The 19,586-nt window shown below is 36.8% G+C and overlaps 2 protein-coding genes across 3 annotated transcripts in view; one reads left to right on the top strand and one right to left on the bottom strand.

The window, feature by feature from the left end:
• The window catches only part of LOC101746347 (laminin subunit alpha lam-3), a 150,379-nt gene that overhangs the window by 40,749 nt on the left and 90,044 nt on the right, over positions 1-19,586 (top strand). The window lies entirely within an intron of this gene.
• LOC101745293 (uncharacterized) lies at positions 4,194-11,481 on the bottom strand. Its single transcript, XM_004929089.5, has 2 exons — positions 11,176-11,481; positions 4,194-5,892 (listed from the first exon to the last, which is right to left on the bottom strand). The coding sequence occupies exons 1-2, from the start codon at positions 11,379-11,381 to the stop codon at positions 5,715-5,717; spliced, it is 384 nt and encodes a 127-aa protein (XP_004929146.1). The 5' UTR covers positions 11,382-11,481; the 3' UTR covers positions 4,194-5,714.

The raw sequence follows: 19,586 nt of genomic DNA on the forward strand, positions 1-19,586 counted from the left end.
TACAATAAAACGTTCACTCAAATATAAATCTCATAGCTCAATGAGACATGACTGTAACAAAATAATCACGTATAGAATTAATTTAAGAACAGTAATAAAACAGAAATGTGAAACTAATTTGTTAAGGTTATGCGTGGACGCGTCGAAAGCCACAATAATGTTTCACAAAATGATGCTGTATTAATACAATATGTTTATGGTGACATTTTGAAACACATATTTTGTTATCGTAATAATTGTAGCTAAAATATTATTTTCAAATTCTTTTCAAGATGGCGGATAATGGTTAATATGTAAAACTTTTTAAATACAGCTAGATACGAAATTTTGCGTAGTAAAAAAAATATATACCGACATGTCTTCACGAACGATTGCCATCATACTGCAATAACATTGTGTAAAAAATACTTACTAAATATCTTTAGATATGCGTAATTACAGATCATATTATGAGTCCGCACGGGTAGGTATCACCATTTCGCTTTATTTCCGACATGCAACAGTCATGCGTTCCAATTTGATTTGATTTGTTGAAAAATGAAACAGAACTCTTGTCTCAAGGTGGATGGAAATATTCACATTGTGATACCCACAGGCTCCTCCACAGAACACCAACGGGGCGTGGTACAGCTTTAAAATATAATTTGTTTACTATTTTGAGACTACAATAGACTACATAAGTTATAATTTATAAAGAACAATGGAAGTTTATCGCGCGTGGTCAAACGATAAATCGCCTTGTGCACGGGACGATTATAAATAAACTTCCTAAATGTTTTCAAGTGTTATTATTATTTTTAAATGGTATTTAATACGAGACTGACTGAGCTCTAGATTGTCAGGCGAGCTCCGGACCCGCTCACATCAAGAGGTAGTCAGTGTGTTTTTAGTGCGAATTTTTTAACGTACTCGATAGCGTAAAAGTTAACTCTAATTTGTATGCAGTTGAAACAACGCCCCTAGCGGCAAACGTAGGTAAACATTCCAACTCCATACAAAATTCAGTTAACTTTTACGTTATCGAGAACGTTAAAAAACTCGCACTAAGCACTCTGAGCCCATAAATATCACAACGTGGATGCTACCAACCACCTTGAGACGTGAGGTCGTTGTCTCAGTTGTATTGTGAGCTCGAATGTGGAGTGTTTTGTTCGTCACTTGGTTAAAACTTTTAAGACCTTTAATAAGAGTCTTAAGAGAGAGAGAATTAAGGTCTTTAATAAGAGGGTATTTCTATATAAAAATATATATCATATATAGTCAAGTTGATTTCCCTATGACTGTCAGACCAAATCACAATGAATGAATGCTTTGCAGCACGTAATTTATAGGGCGGTAATACTCGTGCGCGCTTACGAGTAAATTATTTGTCAAAATTTACTTTTAACTTAGTTTTTTTTTCTTCTGTAATTTGTTACTATACTATACTAGTCTTGTATGGATCAGCTTGTTGGACAACGAAAGTGGCGGATGAAAGGCGATTGCATGCAGCAGAGATGCGAATGTTGCGATGGATATGTGGAGTAACGAGAATGAATATGTTAGAGGAAGTCTGAAAGTGGCACCTGTGACAGAGAAGCTGAGGAGTGCACGTTTGGGATGGTATGGACATGTGATGAGACGTAATGAAAATGAGGTTGTTAAGAGAGTGTTAACTATGAATGTGGAAGGATTTAGGGGAAGAGGTAGACCTAAGAAGAAATGGATGGATTGTGTGAAAGACGATATGGGTAGGAGGGGAGTTAGCGAAGAAATGGTATATGATAGAAGAGTATGGAAGGAGAAAACATGTTGCGCCAACCCCAGGTGACTGGGAGAAGGGCAGGATAATGATGATGATAATGATGACTAATCACGTGAACTATTTGTATTTATGTGTATATTATTGTTCGACAAACGAATTTGCGAGCTAAGGCGAACAAAAGTGAACTATGAAATGTGTAAAATTAACGCACAATTAAAGCCTTATCAAGCATCGAGATCTTTTCTAAAATCGAAATTCGCTTTTGAAAGCCATTAAGTGAGCGATAAAGCGCTAAGTAAGTCTCCCTATCTCCGACCGAGAGATTTCAAAGGCCCATAGTGTTCTTCTATAATGCGGCCATACGTTACTTTAGTTAAAGATTCAGTTATTTTATGTAAACGGCAATACACTTTGTCTTCAGCGATAATACTGGACAGGCAAATGCACTATAAGGGTTCCGAGGATCTTGATGATAATACGGATATTAATTAGATACTGGTATATGTTAGAGGAAGTCTGAAAGTGGCACCTATGACAGAGAAATTGAGAAGTGCGCGTTTGGGATGGTATGGACATGTGATGAGACGAAATGAAAATGAGGTTGGTAAGAGAGTGCTAACTATGGATGTGGAAGGATATAGAGATAAAGGTAGACTTTTTTTTTATTGCTTGGATGGGCGGACGAGGTCACAGTCCACCTGGTGTTAAGTGGTTACTGGAGCCGATAGACATCCACAACGTAAATGCGCCACCCACCTTGAGATATAAGTTCTAAGGTCTCAAGTATAGTTACAACGACTGCCCTACCCTTCAAACCGAAACGCATTATTGCTTCACGGCAGAAATAGGCAGGGTGGTGGTACCTACCCACGCGGACTCACAAGAGGCCCTACCACCAGACCTAAGAAGAAATAGATGGATTGCGTGAAAGACGATATGTATAGGAGGGGAATGTAGAGTATATAGATAACGAATATCCAGACAAAGAGGAAATAAACCTGTTCATCACACAAATGCTTGCTCCATGTGGGAATCGAACCCACGACCCTCGGCGCAATAGTCAGGGGCGTTCACTGCTGCACCCACTTTGATAAAGCGGCACGACACGAGAACCCTCTCATCGTGGCCGCCGGTAACTACATTCCTGATCCTGCGGACAGAATGGAAAGCAGTCAACGTCGCCCCAAACACGTCATTTTGGATCCTCCCGATCCACTAACGGTGCTTTTAGGTTCCTCAGCACCGGTCATCGTTCTCGTCGAATCCGTCGCTTGCGACGAAGGGCTCGACGAGTAAATTAACCCTCAAATACAGCCCACTGAGTTTCTCGCCGGATCTTCTCAGTGGGTCGCGTTTCCGATCCGGTGGTAGATTCTGCGAAGCATGGCTCAGGCTTGAGCTCCGTGAGCCTCCTCACCTACTAGTTAAGGTCACGCTGATAGTTGATAGCTGATAGCTAATTAGCCTCTCAAGGCTCTGAGCTTAGGTAGGAAAAAAAGAAGCTGCACTACTAAGTCAGTCAAATAAACGGTTCGCGATTGTACCAAGCAAACCAATTCGTATTAATTCGATTCAATAAAACGAGCCCCCAATCAACTGATAGTTGAATTCAAACAATGAAATTGAATAAAATATACCCCCACTTATTTCAATACACAGACGGCTCTATCGCTTATCAATATTCTTTCTGATAACCAGTGGATGTCACCAGAACTTATCATAAAAACTTTGGATTACACTTATCGTCAATATTTTCGGATAAAACTACGATACAAAGAGATTCAAATTTGGTTGTCTTTAAACTATTCTATTGTTACTTACGATTTATATTAGGAAAGTCATGTACAGCTTTATTTTCGTTTAATTTTGTATAATATATGAAAATATCTATAAAATATTAGTGTTCACCGAGTAAAATTGTGTGTTTTTGTGAATCGTAAAAGAAGCAACCATGTTTTTGTATATTAGAATTAAGTTTTGAGACAAATAACCTTCAAAAGAGGTTTAAGAAGAGTCTTCAGTTATAAGTAGCGACGTGACTTTGTTTATTGCCGAGCTGAAATTAATAGCCAACGGTAACTATTTACCATCAGGTGGACCCTTAGCTCGTCTGTATCGAACAGCAGTAAAAAATTTTATTATTGTTAATTTAGTATTTTTATTGGTAATCACTATTATCAGTTTTATGATTTTAAAAGTAAAAAAGCCTATTTGGGGATCGATCACACGGTCTACCAAGTTTTAAGTGGTTACCGGATTCCATAGACTTCATAACGTAAATGCCGCGGAATACGTGGCAACTTCGCGGCAGAACTGGGAAAAATGCCGAGGCCTACGCGAGCATGCATAAAATCCACCCTCCCCCCTTGTAAAATGTACAATTTTTAACTATCAAATAAATTCTATTATATTTACCAAAAACAGTACAGTAAGAAATAATACAGTTGGATTAGTAAGATAAAGCATTTTAATTTTATTTTATTATCTGGTGAATTTTCCAATTATTATTATATCAGCATTGCGAATGTATAAAACAGAAATGTCTGACACTTGTGTTAATTAAAAATTAATCTAATTAGTAATACTATTCTGTACAATGTTCATTATTGTATTACATAAGTAAACTAAATTTATATACATACATGAACACGGGCTGCTCTGAGTACATCCTTTATTTATTTGAAGTAAAGCTGTTGTATTGTTTGTAAGAGGAACACTGCTGCTTGAGATACAGGTTTTACCACCTAGTTCAAGCACAAATGCAAATTATGATTGTTTTTCTATTTCTATGTTAACAATAAATAAATAAAAATTTATTGGTAAATATGGATAGATGAATTCTGGGTAAACCTGGTTGAGTGTACGTCTTGAGGCCTGGGGTCGAAATCTCAATTGTATTCTATAAATATTCTAAAATAGCACAATTACGATGTGATTCGATTTATGACTCAGTTTGGCGCTTATCATCGGGAGAGCCGCAAGGTTTACCTAAATATGTACACAGCTAGAAAAATCTTATGATATATTTTCGATTAGCCTCAACTCACCCCACTCAGTTAAATACGAGGAGGGATCACACTAAAGCTCGTAAAATATTAGATAAATCTAATATCTTTATCATTTATATTGACCAGTTAGAGACAATTAGAAAATAATATCATGAAACCGAATCTTAAACTCGACTTTATGAAAGAATTGAAACTGGTTTGTGCATCGGTAACAACATCCAAAAACAATACCTTAAAACATTGATAAATATGTAGTTTATTATTCTAGAAAACAAAGTATATATACATATTTTAATATCTATGTCCTTATTTTCTTTTCAAATACTTTTAATAATATTTACGAGAGCGAAGTGGAAAGTATTATACAATAACAATTGAAAGATTTTTTGTACATACAAATCCTTATCATTTTCCACTGATGTATATATAACTCAAAATATCTGATCTAATCTGGCAGAAACATTTACGAGATATATGCAACAGTGGACTTTGAATTTGTAAATAAGCATGCTGGCTTTTTTTGCTAGTTCAACAATTAACTTTACCTTTTGTAGTTCCACTATATGTCCTGAATTAGAACGCATGCAAAACACATTCTCTTTTTTTACTGATAATTACTGGACTGTTGACTTTGACAGGCAATTGACGGACGCAAGGATTAAATTATTCCATTATAGTGCATTATTGCCACGCCATTTTCTTCATTGCGTGATCTGTTCGACAGTCAAAATATCCTTAACTTCAGTTAAGACGTAGAAATCACGTAATCACAATATGTCTTTCAATTATTGGCACCTACCTAGTCAACTGTCAAGTTTTACATATTGCTCATAAGTTACCACCCATAAGCACTTGTGAATGCTCACTAAAGCTAATCGTAGTTACTCGTGCTATATCTTAATATTAAACATTATTTACACAAACACCAGTTCATCTCTAGAGAAGATTTAAGAGTTAAAGCTTTAGTCAGGTGTAGAGTGCCGGAATATTCCTCCGATGACATTGTCTTCTTTGTCTCTTAAAGTCATTGTGACGATCAAGCCTATGATGGCTCCGAGCAGGACCCCCCCTGCTGCGGCGAGGATCACTCTTTGCGTCTGTGGCCACCGCGAACATGTCCAATACTGTTCACGGATGACACTAAAACAAAAGCGAAAAAAAAATGTTTTTAAACTGTGTGGGTGCTCCTTTGTTAGGCCTTATTCATCAGTCCGATTTGAAGACAGGAGACATGCGACCGAAGTCTTCACTACATTAATTATCCGTAATAGTGGTATTATTTCCATTCTAGTCCAATCCTCCCACCACTTCCTATTCTACTCCCTACCCTAAACCTATCCAAGGCTTAGCAAACCCAAGTAGATAGGATGTCTGACAGATAGCTAAACCGGTCCTAAAGCTGTGGGCCAAATTAAATTATCTGAATACACGACGTAGGTCTTTCAGCTATCGACATAATGACCAGGAATACTAAAATAAGTACAGTGTTAAGAATAAATACCCTACGATGAAAAACCACAAAGGATCACTAGGGTAATATTACTTTTACTACTCATTTTATTACTGGCGGTAGGAGCTCTCATGAGTCCGCATGGGTAGGTATCACCACCCTTCCTATTTCTGCCGTGAAGCAGTAATGCGTTTCGGTTTGAAAGGTGCGGTTGCCGTTGTACTATACTGAGACATCACATCGCAAGGTGGCGGCATTTACTTTATAGATGTCTATGGGCTCCGGTAACCACTTAAAATCAGAAAGGCCGTGAGCTCGTTCACCAACCAAAGCAATAAAAAAATATGTATATATATGTATATAGTTAGTGATCACAGTTGTTTTTTTAGATATGTACAACGTAAAAACCTTGAGTTAAGTTCTAAGGTGTCAGTTTTTACAGTACAAAGTTTGGATATTAGGACCAAGTAATAATTGTTTGTTATTTTCATCGTACCTTGATAACGTGTGCAGTTTTCAAGTGAATCGCACTTTTCAACTTTGATAAATATTATATTATGTTGGTAAAAAATGCCCTAGTTTTTTTTGGCAAAATATCCCGATGACGCAAACTCGAAATCTATTAGAACGAAATCCAATAAACGTCATTGTAACCGGACAAGTCGGCGATAATGTTATCTAATCGCTGGTCTACACTCTACATGATTACAATGTTACCCAAATTCTGGCATCGTCAAAATCGACGTGTGGCTAACCAGTGTACTATTATCTGTAAGGAACAATCAATAAGACAAAAGCTACCATGCTCCTGTCTAGTGTTTCATTAGGCCGCTACAAGTTTCTACCTCTTCCATTCACTTAATCCGACACGGACCTATTTAGGGATTTGAGATCGAAGAAGTCCAGCACAGTTTTTACTGGTGGTAGGACCTCTTGTGAGTCCGCGCGGGTGGGTACCACCACCCTGCCTATTTCTGCCGTGAAGCAGTAATGCTTTTCGGTTTGAAGAGTGGGGCAGCCGTTGTAACTATACTTGAGACCTTAAACTTGTCTCGGGGTGGGTGGCGCATTTACGTTGTGGATGTATATGGGCTCCAGTAACCACTTAACACCAAGTGGGCCGTGAGCTCGTCCACCCATGTAAGCAATAAAAAAAAAATACTTCCCCAGACTTCGGTTTTGGACTTTTTTTTTGATAGGCCTTTTTACTTCACCAGTTATTTGTTACCATTTACAAAACTGCTAGTTATCTTCGGTTGAAACTAGAACCTTTTTTGCTTCAAGCACGTTTTACAGCCGAATTGGATTGCTCTCAATCAGAGCGATATAGATTTTGTCTCGCACACTAAATATAGGGACTCCCTAGCTCTTCCCTTAGAATATGGCTTTGGGCAATAATTAAGGTTTTCACCTACTGTCGTTTAAACTAAGAGAAATCTTATTTCTCAATCCTTACGATATCTTATCTGAATTATTTTTTACTTTATTTTATACTTTCCGGGGAATGCAATAAAAATAAATATTTCCATTAAAACAACGTCAAAATCAGGTATACAATGATGTAACCATTAACAACGTACATCTCATTAATAAAGAATCAAACAACGTAAAGATATCACTCAACTGATTGAGTTGATCTTTATCATGGGTTTTGCTTATTATATCATTGCTATTTATCAGCCTAGCAAGCAAATAAGACACGGTTAATTAAATACACTGAATTTTTAGATGACGAGATTTAGAGAAGTTTTGGAAACAACGCTCCTTAGGTATATGTCTCGCGTGTCCCCACAGGCGAATAGCCACTTAATGTTATTGTTTTTATGATTCTGTCTCGACAGACGGCACCGGCGATATTCATTATAGCCTCCAAAAGCTCGGACTAAACCACCGGCAGAGAGCTAACTGCAATCACTACCAAAAATGCACAGAAATGTCCTCGCATGTCGTCTGTCAGTCTGACAGCTGTCATCTTTAGATCCGTTTATCTATTTTCGTCTTTGTTATCATTGTTTATCATATAATGAGGTAGATGATGTTAGCATCAGATTATAGGTTGTCCGCCTTAGGAAAGTAGATTATCGGCGTATTGTACTGAATTAGAGTTCATTGTTTTTACTTTTATTTACTGTTTTTACAAAGTATTTGGCCTTTTATCATTAAGATTTATGAAATATTAGATTATTTTCACTGATAACTCCAATTTAGTATAAGTTTAATGAAACAATATTGCTTGTTAACACGATTATTAAAATTGAAAATGAGTTCAAGTATTTTATTACTTTCTTTATTTCCCGCGGATAGCAGACATCATTTAAATTACTATTTACGGTTTAATATGCGTTTTTATGAGGCATCCTTCTTGACCTTAGTCACCAGGAATCACGAAAACTAAAGTATTCAAAGCAAAACATAATGACCATGGAAAATCATGAAATTAATTGGTAAAAATAATTTTAATTTAATTACGTTCTCAACTAAATTTCCTGGCACATTAATAGCGGTTTTGCTTACTTTTTTTTCCTACCTAAGCTGATAGCCTTGAGAGGTTATTTCAGCGTAACCTTAACTGGTAGGTGAGCTCACGGGGCTCAAACCGGAGTGATGCTAACACTGACCCTAGCAAGAGCAGTGCTTCGCAGAATCTACCAACGGATCGGAAGCGCGAACCACTGAGAAGATCCGGCGAGAAACTCAGTGGGCTGTGTCTGAGGGTTAATTTACTCGTCGAGCCCTTCGTCGCAAGCGACGGGTTCGACGAGGACGGTGACCGGCGATTGTGGTACCTAAAAGCACCGTTAATCAATATTTACTCTTTAATGACAAGGTCAACGTTAGCTTCTAGCCGTGACCATTCATAGTTTAGGTATTGGCATTCACAAGTCCATCTATCTGTGCTTCCAGCTTCTCAGAGCCCCTGTAATTTAATTTAAGATGCTATTCATCTGGTGCGTAGTGTTTGTCACAAGTTTTGAATATTATGTAGCTATTATTGTCTTACTTATTATTATTTGATTATTGTCTTACTGGTGGTAGGACCTCTTGAGTCCGCGCAGGTAGGTACCACCGCCCTGCCTATTTCTGCCGTGAAGCAGTAATGCGTTTCGGCTTGAAGGGTGGGGCAGCCGTTGTAACTATACTGAGATCTTCGAACTTATATCTCAAGGTGGGTGGCGCATTTACGTTGTGGATGTCCATGGGCTCCAGTAACCACTTAACACCAGGTGGGCTGTGAGCTCGTCCACCCATCTAAGCCATAAAATAAAAAAAAATATCATTCAAGGCTTACATACATAATTCAATAAATAACATGTTTAATTACTAAAACTGTTTTGTAATCATAAAAATGTGAATAATCGTCCTGATTAATTAGTTTTCTAACGTCCGAAGTCACGAATTCATCACGGCAATAGTTTGTTTATTTATAATTCAGAGCTCACGATCCATCTGGTTACTAGAGATGGATAGATATCACAAAACTAATGCTGCTGCCCATTAAGACATGAGCATGACATGAAGTTTCAATTGTATTGTTTGACAGTTGTAATGTGAATTGGCCAAAAAAAACCAAGTATCTTATTCACAGTCCTTAAGAAAAGGAAACTGTTTGCGGTATCGATAAAAATAACGATGTCTTAGCGATAAGCAAACACTTGAAAAATAAAATATACATTTTTTGAATACATTTTTACATTTTCAAATTAAAATACATTTTGCAAATAATAGTGTCTTAAACAAAGGTATAAGAAATTTTGCTTAATATTCTGTTAGTTTGGGATTATAAGCACAAAATAAATAAATAATGAAATTGCCAAAATTTGAAATGACAAAAATCATTGTTGTACTTAATATAATCTTAGGATAGATCTCCAGGTTATGATATATATGTATATCACAATCTTAGGCTTATGATCTGTATTAATTGATGCCCCTAGAGCTGTTCAAACTACAATTTCCTTGATACATCCGTAAACTATTAATTATATAAATTTAATCTTGAGAAATTTCGTTTCATTCTTGAGGGTTATGTGTTTTAAGATCTCTCTAATTAGCGAGGGCAGGATTTGATTTCTAAATTTATCTTCCAAGCTTATCCAGCTGGTATGTTGTTGAAGAAACTCAAAAGTTGCGATTTGCCTCTGTGTGCTTAGTGCGAGTTTTAGCGTTCTCGATAGCGTAAAAGTTAATTCAAATTTGTGTGTAGTTGGAACATTTGCCTACGTTTGCATTTGATATAAATTTTGTCTCTTTCGAACGCATTAGAAGCTATTGCTGCTGCAAAGGATGCAGAGAATGGTGTTCCGAGGATATATTTTGTTTATAATAAAGTCTGAATCGAAACAGTAGTCGTTCTAGTAATATTATTATATAATATTCAGACGCCATGTCCCAAGTTGCAAACATTCATGGCAGGCTTTCCCACTAAGAAATAGTTCCAAGAAAATAGTGACCTAGAATAATTCAAAGGTAAATTAACGAAGGAAAAATTCTAATCAGTCACGTCACAAGATTAATTAATATGTTATTTGAAGATTATAATTGAGATTAATACAAAACTATCGTAATTGTCGCTAAGCTAATAACCGGACACGGTTGCTATTTTTGCATTAATATTTATCAAGGTACATATAACGAACATTTATTTCCAAAATTCGAAAAGGTTTTTGGAGCTACAAAAGAATACCTGATAAATATATCGATATATCTCCATTGCCAATATGGATGACCGCACAAAATGGAACAACATGGTGTGGTAAAAATCAAACCCACAAACTTAACTTGCATAATGACCGGTGCGCAGTATTGTGACCTCGCACGGGGGCAACATAATCCTATCTATTTCTGCGACGAAGTATTCATGCCTTCTACTTTGAAGGGTAGGACTGCCATTATGACAATTCCATTGAAATACTAGACTCAATGCAATTATCAATGGCCTAATTGAAGAGGTAATTATATAATTAACTAATTACCTTGTTGGTGGTTCTGGGAGCCTTTGGTTAACGCTTTGAGTGCTCCCGACATAAGCAGAATTCACATAAACAAATTCACTCCCTGAAACTTTTCGTGGGCCTTGGGACGCACCTTTCGGGGGCAAGGCGTACTCCGAGTGCCTTTTCTTTTTCCCGTCCACTCTGATCTCATGAAGAATAATCGGTTCGGATATTTTCTTCGACATACTGTCTCACATGTCCGTTTCCCGTGGATTTCTGATGTCAACTGAATTATCATGACTGATAGCGTGTCTATGATAACAGCTGCGGGCTGATAACTGATTTTTAAAGTAGAATTTGGTGTTATATACCATGGTTTTTTTTTGGTTTGGTTTATAGATACAGGGTGTGTATGAATTGTACCGAAAACAATCGCTAACTGACCGAAGTGAATGGTTAACATCGCTCATCATTAGTAATGTTAGGAGAAACGCCAAGCTGTTGCTTGACTGAGGACTCTTGTAAGCACTTATTAAATGTTGTAGTGCTCAGAAAATACCCTAAAGGGTAATGCATTCCAAAGCCGAAGAAGTATTTGGAAATGCGTTGTGCATCAGCATAGGTGGTTTACTATTATACTAACCGCATCTTCCAACCTTGGCTCCTCTACTATTATTTCCTATTAGAGATGATGTTAGAGCACTCTATAACTTTTGAAGCATCTTCTGCTGAAGCCGGATTACCCCTTATACTAATAAACTTTATGCAGCTATAACTCGAGTCGTGTGGCAATATAGTCCATAAGTTCCCATCGCGATTTTGTCCTGTTCACCCAGTAACCGTATCCATTCCAGTTTGGATATTTCGATTCTTAGCTGAATTAAGCCGTTGAAGTTTTCGTCTCAGCTGTCAAGCCACTATAAGCATTCAATGTCGCGTCGGCCGTAATTATCTGTACACATTTTGAAATTTTCTCACAGCGAAATAAGCTGTTCACATATTGATATAAAACACGTGTAATTTATTCTCATTACATCAATCCAGGAAGCATCACATGAGTCAGAGTCTCGTCGTTTCTTTAAATGATAATGCAGTGTTTTTATTAGTTTAGCCAGCGGACGCGCAAATATCTCCTTCATCCGCAACATTAGCACTGTGCTAACATGTCAAACTTCCGAAAGAAATAAAAACACCATTATTAAGTGAAAGAACTATATGAGTAACGGTCTTCGCTTAGACTTCTTTATTCGTCCCTAAATCTAGTATAGTACATTCTACTACCAGTATAGTACTATTTTCCATAAATACATTTTATTGACCTCCTAGAGGGAAATAATGTACTCTCTGAAGACTGTATATCTTATGCTGCGTAAGGTGTACTGGTCACAGAGTATGTACAGAAGGGTTTTGTCCTAATAGTAATATCCCGCGAATTGGTTGGAGCCAGATTTGAAAGAGCTAACAAATATGATGTTAAACAAGTGGTTGCCATTATTGTGACATTACATTTATGACATAATAATAATGAATAAACATATAAATTGTCACTTACATAAATTACATTTTTATTGCATTGGTACAAAATATAGTTTGGCCATTATTAACGATTCGGCGTAAAATTTCACCACTAAAAAGAATCGGAGAGAAACTTAGGGCCATTTCTATTCCAAATGTTATATTAAAAATTGAATTATAATATGTGACGGAGCTGGCATGATGAGTTCAACGTTGCTGACGCCATTTTCTTCGTCATTATCATTGCCTTCCATAGTGAAAGTAATTGAAACTCACTTTTCCAACGAATACCATTTATTACATTTCAAGTGTAAAAAGATAACAGCGGAGAGCTCCGCCTCGGTCGGGTGCTCGAGTCGGAATGTTTTGTACGACAATAGTCACTCGTATTTATAGTAGAAAGCGAGTGTAGCTTAGTCATGAATTCTCTTGAATACCGTCTTACACAACTGCTGACATGCGTAACATTAAGGAAACAGTTAACTTTAACTATTTTTAGTTAACTAAATAGTTACGTTGCGCCGACATAATAATATGCATATTTACAAAGAAAGTTACGAAGGGCAAGATCCAACCGAGGGTTATTTAGTTCCGTATACAAGCGGTCCGAAGAGATTTGTACATATACTTGTATAATGTGCAAGATTATTTTGGAAATGTCGATAACAGGGCCCTGAAAGTGCGATAATTGAGACAAATATTTTTTTGCATGGACACAATCGACATCTTATAGCGGATGCCCCTAAACTTATATGTTGTTAAAGTTAAGGCATTTAATTATTGTATAACTAAACACAGAAAATAAAAAGAAATTGAAATCATACAAGTCTTTATTTGTTAGACAAATTGATTAAATTTTATCAATTTGTCAATTAAAAATGAAATATAGGATAGTTAATTTGTTACTGCCATATACAGGAAAAATGAGAAAGTAATCGAAGCGAAGCCATCTAGTGGCCAACGCCCGTAAACATTTTTGTTGAGTGCTTGAGTTGCTTATCTATAACAAATTTACGTGTATTATCTATGGTCGTTAGCGCCATACAAGTTTTGGTCTATTTATTTTATTCTATCAAAGCTACTGTCACACATTACATTACAAGATAAGCGTAAGACAAACAGACAAAATAGATATAGTGGGAAGGAACAGATCTGCATTGCTGAGCCTTGCTATAAATAGTAACAGTTTTGTCTTATCTCGAATTTTTTATTATTTTTGCGCATACTCATACAAGCTAATGACTAATCTGTAAGTGTTTATCAATAAAGATTGTAATAGCATTATCTTGGTTATTAAACAATAACTCACACTGAAAAATATATTGGTTAATTAGCACTAGTCTTTTATTTAGAACTAGCTGACCCGGCAAACTTCGTAGCGCCTCAATAGATAAATAAAAGACCTAAACTTTTGTATAAAATAAACTTAAAACAAACAAAAGGAATCCGTCCGACGGGGGACACATCAAAGGAAAAAGAAAATTGTTATTTTTATTTAATCACATTTATCTACCTTGTAAACCTTCTCTGGACTTCCACAAATAATTCAAGACTAAAATCAGCCAAATCGGTCCAGCCGTTTTCGAGTTTTAGCGAGACTAACGAACAGCAATTCATTTTTATATATATAGATCAAACTTAAATCAATAAGCATTTAATATTGTAAACGTGAATATTTGTTTATTTGGATGTATTTTACTCAATCACGCACATCGCTGAAAGTATTTGGATCAAAATTCGTCCATAGATATGCCCTGACTATATACGTAGGATTACCGGATTACGCTGGCTATATCTCCGGATATCATATCCGGATGTAATAACTACCACATTGTACTAGTTTGTGACGTCACTTACTAACGGATCTACAAAGCGACTGGTAAGTTTATGGATTAGATAATGACGCAAGCAAACCTGTTATCCTCGGAAAACGTCAATTGTTTTACTGTTTCTTGATTGTATAATTTCTAAGGCCAGTGAAATATGACAGGATGCCTCTGTCCTGGTGAAACTGGAAAGACCCCCGGGCATGCAGTAAGCCCTCTCTCGATGAAAAAAAAACATAAAAAAACTTTCATGAATATACCAATTTAAAAGGTGATGGATGTGCCTACTGCGACTAAATTCCCTTAACTCAACGCAGAAGCAGATTTTTTACTGAGATCTTTACTGTTCCAAATTCTTTCCGTTGCCACCCATAATTCCTTTCTACTGTCGCATACTTTAATTAATGTACAAATTACATCGAAGTAACGCCATCACATCGTTCAAACTGCAACGTAACATTTTTTCGGCTCGTTTTCATATATGGACCGTCTATTTTGAAAGTGGTGTAAGTCAATTTTTGAGAAAAATGAGCTATCACGTAATTCATGCTTAATTTAATGTACATTTTTTATATATAACTAGTCCGTGTTTAATTTCTCAAAAAAATCCCTTAACAACAACTAAAAATCGGTCGGTAAATGAAATTGAATAATCATCGATTATGAAAGTGGTGTAAGTCCAATTGACAGAGGTAGGTGGTATAGCCAGACCTCATATGATTTGCCTGTATTTTTAAATCAACAAATATAGTAACCTTTAATTCTCTCGAAACAAAAGAAAATGGACTTACACCACTTTCAAAATAAACGGTCCATATATTGCTCATGCACTATTCATTCCGATAGAATAACCTTCAAAATATGTTTCTAATGCACAGAGCCCGCATTATAACTAACTATAACTAAGTTTTATCTTATTGTCAAATGCCGCTAAGCCGTTCCATGTATTCAGACGCATAACTCCACATAAATAAGGGCGTCACGACAAAAAGCAACCGAAACCGGGCGAAATGCCGTATGCGATCTCATTAGAAGTGCCTTACATGGCGTGGCGGGATACCGAGGATATGGGCTGCAGTCAAAGTGACAGCAGGAGCGTAAGCGGTCGCGGGATATCTTGAAATCGTTCATCCCTATGAATAAGGCGCTCGATGGACTCATATCAAGCCATGCAGTATTCAAATTACAGGAACCAAAATTTTCACCAGGGGTGAGCAAGTCCACTCATGTGTGCGATCAAATCTAAAATCAATAAATTTAGAAATACAATTCATTCTTCACTTCGATTATAACGTGCACAACTCGATTTTTCTTACATTCAACAGCCTCATTATCGATTTTTTTAGTGCGACGTGTATCGACATTAACGGGACGTGAATTTCCGTGATATTAACTTTAAATTATATTCATAACTGAGATATAATAGTCAGGGTTCCCCAAACATTAGAAACCTCGTAAGGTGATCAGGTTTAAATCTTAACAAAACCGTTTTTTTTTCTTTCCCGCTACCACGCACACTCCATCCTTAGCCTTATCCTCATTCCTGCGACCGCTGAGTGGCCGTTGTATCATTCTGCACAATTAAAACGTCGTAACAGCCTCCCAGCTAAAGTAACTCGTTAAGGGGTACCTAGAAGTCGTTATGAAGAATTCTCTAATCATCTTTTTCCACTAAAACTTAAATTGCCTCGTTAGGGCTTTGGAAATTGCAGGACGCAAGGGAACCGCCTTCGAAGCCAAATTGGTGATAATCGTAATATAGGTAATAGCTACCTTTCCCTCGGCATACGGAGAACAATATTCATTCGCCAAATTAAGTATTATGATCTTTGTATACAAACTTCGCGGTCGACGAATACCCACAATAAGCGACAAGTTCGTTGACCCGCGTAACTTCTGATTGTTTTACATTGCGTTGTTACAATGAAATGTTACAAAGAATTTTTTTTTTATTTTTTTTTTATTAACAAAATGTCAAATCAAAATAATTTAACATAACTTAACCCACACAGTAGAACAGATCTTCCAACGCGCTTGAAGGTGGCACAGTCCCCAAGATACTGGCTACGTTGCCTCGTTGGACAGAAGACTTGTGTAGCCTTCAAGCGTTTGGAGATTTCTGTTACAATTAATTATTTTTGATATGTTATCGTCCGAGAGAGCGCCGTATTGGTGCATTCCGATTAAAAACAAAGCCATTATATTACTCATAGTATTTATAACTAGGAATATTACTAATATTTTCTAGTTATTACAGTTTTATTTAGGGTGTTGAAGTTAAAGTGACATCATCGATCACTAAGGTGTTCAGCTATAATAATTGTAGGTATATTGTGGTTTAGTTATCGCAAATAATTAGATAAATAATAAATTCCTAAAGTTTCAAATTAAAAGGTCATTGACCCCAATTGCTATCTAGGATTTTTCCTGTATCTATAACACAAAAGAAAATCTTAGCAGTTACAGTCGTGTCTCGTCAGTATAGTATAGTATAGTATAGTATAGTATAGTATAGTATAGTATAGTATAGTATAGTATAGTATAGTATAGTATAGTATAGTATAGTATAGTATAGTATAGTATAGTATAGTATAGTATAGTATAGTATAGTATAGTATAGTATAGTATAGTATAGTATAGTATAGTATAGTATAGTATAGTATAGTATAGTATAGTATAGTATAGTATAGTATAGTATAGTATAGTATAGTATAGTATAGTATAGTATAGTATAGTATAGTATAGTATAGTATATCGAGCGATGCGACTATACCGGTGTTCGAATTCCGCACACTGCTACCAATTTTTCCAATTAAATTCGTAATGACCGATACATTCACAAATAACTTCCACGACAAACGAATAACGTCGTTTAATAAATAAATAAAATTAAACTCGCAGTAGTTTGAGTAATACTTCAGGTGGGGAGTGTTGTAAGCCCGCACGGGTAGGTGTCACGACCTTGGCTGTTTCTGTCGCGGTGCAGCCATGCGTTCCGGTTCGGACAACCGTTTTACTAAATTATTGAGACTTAGATCACATATCGTAAGGTGGGTAGCCTTTACATTGTGTTATACATATTATCAAAAAAATAAGTTGCATAATTCCGAACAATGGGGGTGGTAGACGTCATGTGAGTCCGCACAGGTGCCACCGCCATAGCTTACGTTCGTCGAGTTCACGGCCCGCCTGGTGTTAAGTGGTTACCGGAGACCATAGACAACTACAACGTAAATGCGCCACCCATCTTGAGATATAAGTTCTAAGGTCTCAGTTTTAACAGTACAACGGCTGTCCCACCTTTCAGACAAAAGTGCATTACTGCTTCACGGCAGAAACAGGCAGGGCGGTGGCACCTACCCGTGCGGACTCACAAGAGGTCCTACCACCACTAATAACAACAATATCTAAATTGCGATGGATTAGCGGTAAAAGCGATTCCTACCCACGCGACACGTGCGACGCACAACGCTCCGCCACCAGTTTCCTCATAGCATTCGACTTTGGCCCCTGATCTCGTGGGAACCCGTTCAATTTGCTCAGGACGTCGGAAACAATGGTGACCATATATTATACCATAACGGGGCAACTCAAATGACTCCTGACGTTCCCCGTTCGTAGCCATGTATGTATGTATTATTCCGATTTTATACAAGCTTAATGAGATTAGTTCTTGTAAAACGCATACGGTAGCTTTTTGTTGTATTTAAAGCCAAAGAAATGCCAGTTAAACGTCATTTTTTAATCTGCGAGTATATATGTACATATAATATGTAAAATCGACGTGAAAATTTAATAAAAAAATATGTGAGTCGTCACGGGACGCCTGGCAGATGTGAAACATCGACATTATTTTGTATAAGTAATATTCAGAAAAGAACAGATTGTGATAGGAACTAAATATGTCATAATGATAAAATAAAATATTACGAAAAAATAATTTGTTTTCAAGTAAAACACAGGTTATGTGTACTGTAGTAAACCACACTGTATACACTACGGAGTATACACTATACGTATCCGAGCTCAGTGTAGCGAGAGAGATGGCTTAACGCCGGATCGAGTGGGAGAGAATCGCACAGTCGATTGCGCATGGCGACGCGTCGCCACGGCATGCGTCGCCACGTCAGAAATCGGTTTTACGTGCGGCTATAGATGTTTCACATCAATAAACCAATTTTTTAAAGTACACCATTTTAGATTTTGTGTGTGTGTGTGTGTGTTTGCAATAAACAACAAAGACAGAAGGTATAAAAATAATTGTAAATAGACATGCTTTAACAAAAACCGACTTCAAATAGATAAAAAAAGATATTCCAAAACAGATATATAATATACATTAAAAACAATAATCATCGAAATCGGTTGGCGAGATATTGAATTTTTCATCTATTGGTTTTCTCATGGATACTTTTATCAGGATTGGATTAAATTAAAATGGGACCACACGGGAAGCGTCAGCTTTCTAATAAAAAAATAATCATCAAAATCTATTCTCCCAGTCAAAAGTTATGAGGTAACAAACATAAAAAAACATACAGTCGAATTGAGAACCTCCCTCCTTTTTTGATATCGGTTAATGATGATTTTTTGGAATTGTTTTTAACGTTATCTCAGACATTCAGATAACGAATCCGTTAGTCAACCGAGAGCATTCACAAATTCGCCTTACGCGGCTACGCACACCTGAATTATGCATAAAAAATGAAAAACACAACAGTAGATACGGGCCCTGGATGGATTGGTACTAAAAATCACGCATACAGCTGAGTAACAACACGAAATATCTATTGGACAGCACTTTTTTTTTTATTGCTTAGATGGTTGGACGAGCTCACAGCCCACCTGATGTTAAGTGGTTACTGGAGCCCATAGACATTTACAACGTAAATGCACCACCCACCTTGAGATATAAGTTCTAAGATCTCAGTATAGTTAAAACGGCTGCCCTACCCTTCAAGCCGAAACGCGTTACTGCTTCACGGCAGAAATTGGCGGGGTGGTGGTACCTACCCGTGCGGACTCACATGAGGTCCTACCACCAGTAAACACATTGAATAAAGCACATTGAGGGATTAACTCATTTGATAAAAGTTAACGTGCAGAATC

This window comes from Bombyx mori, chromosome 4 (genome assembly GCF_030269925.1).
Source record: "Bombyx mori chromosome 4, ASM3026992v2".
NCBI lineage: Eukaryota > Metazoa > Arthropoda > Insecta > Lepidoptera > Bombycidae > Bombyx > Bombyx mori.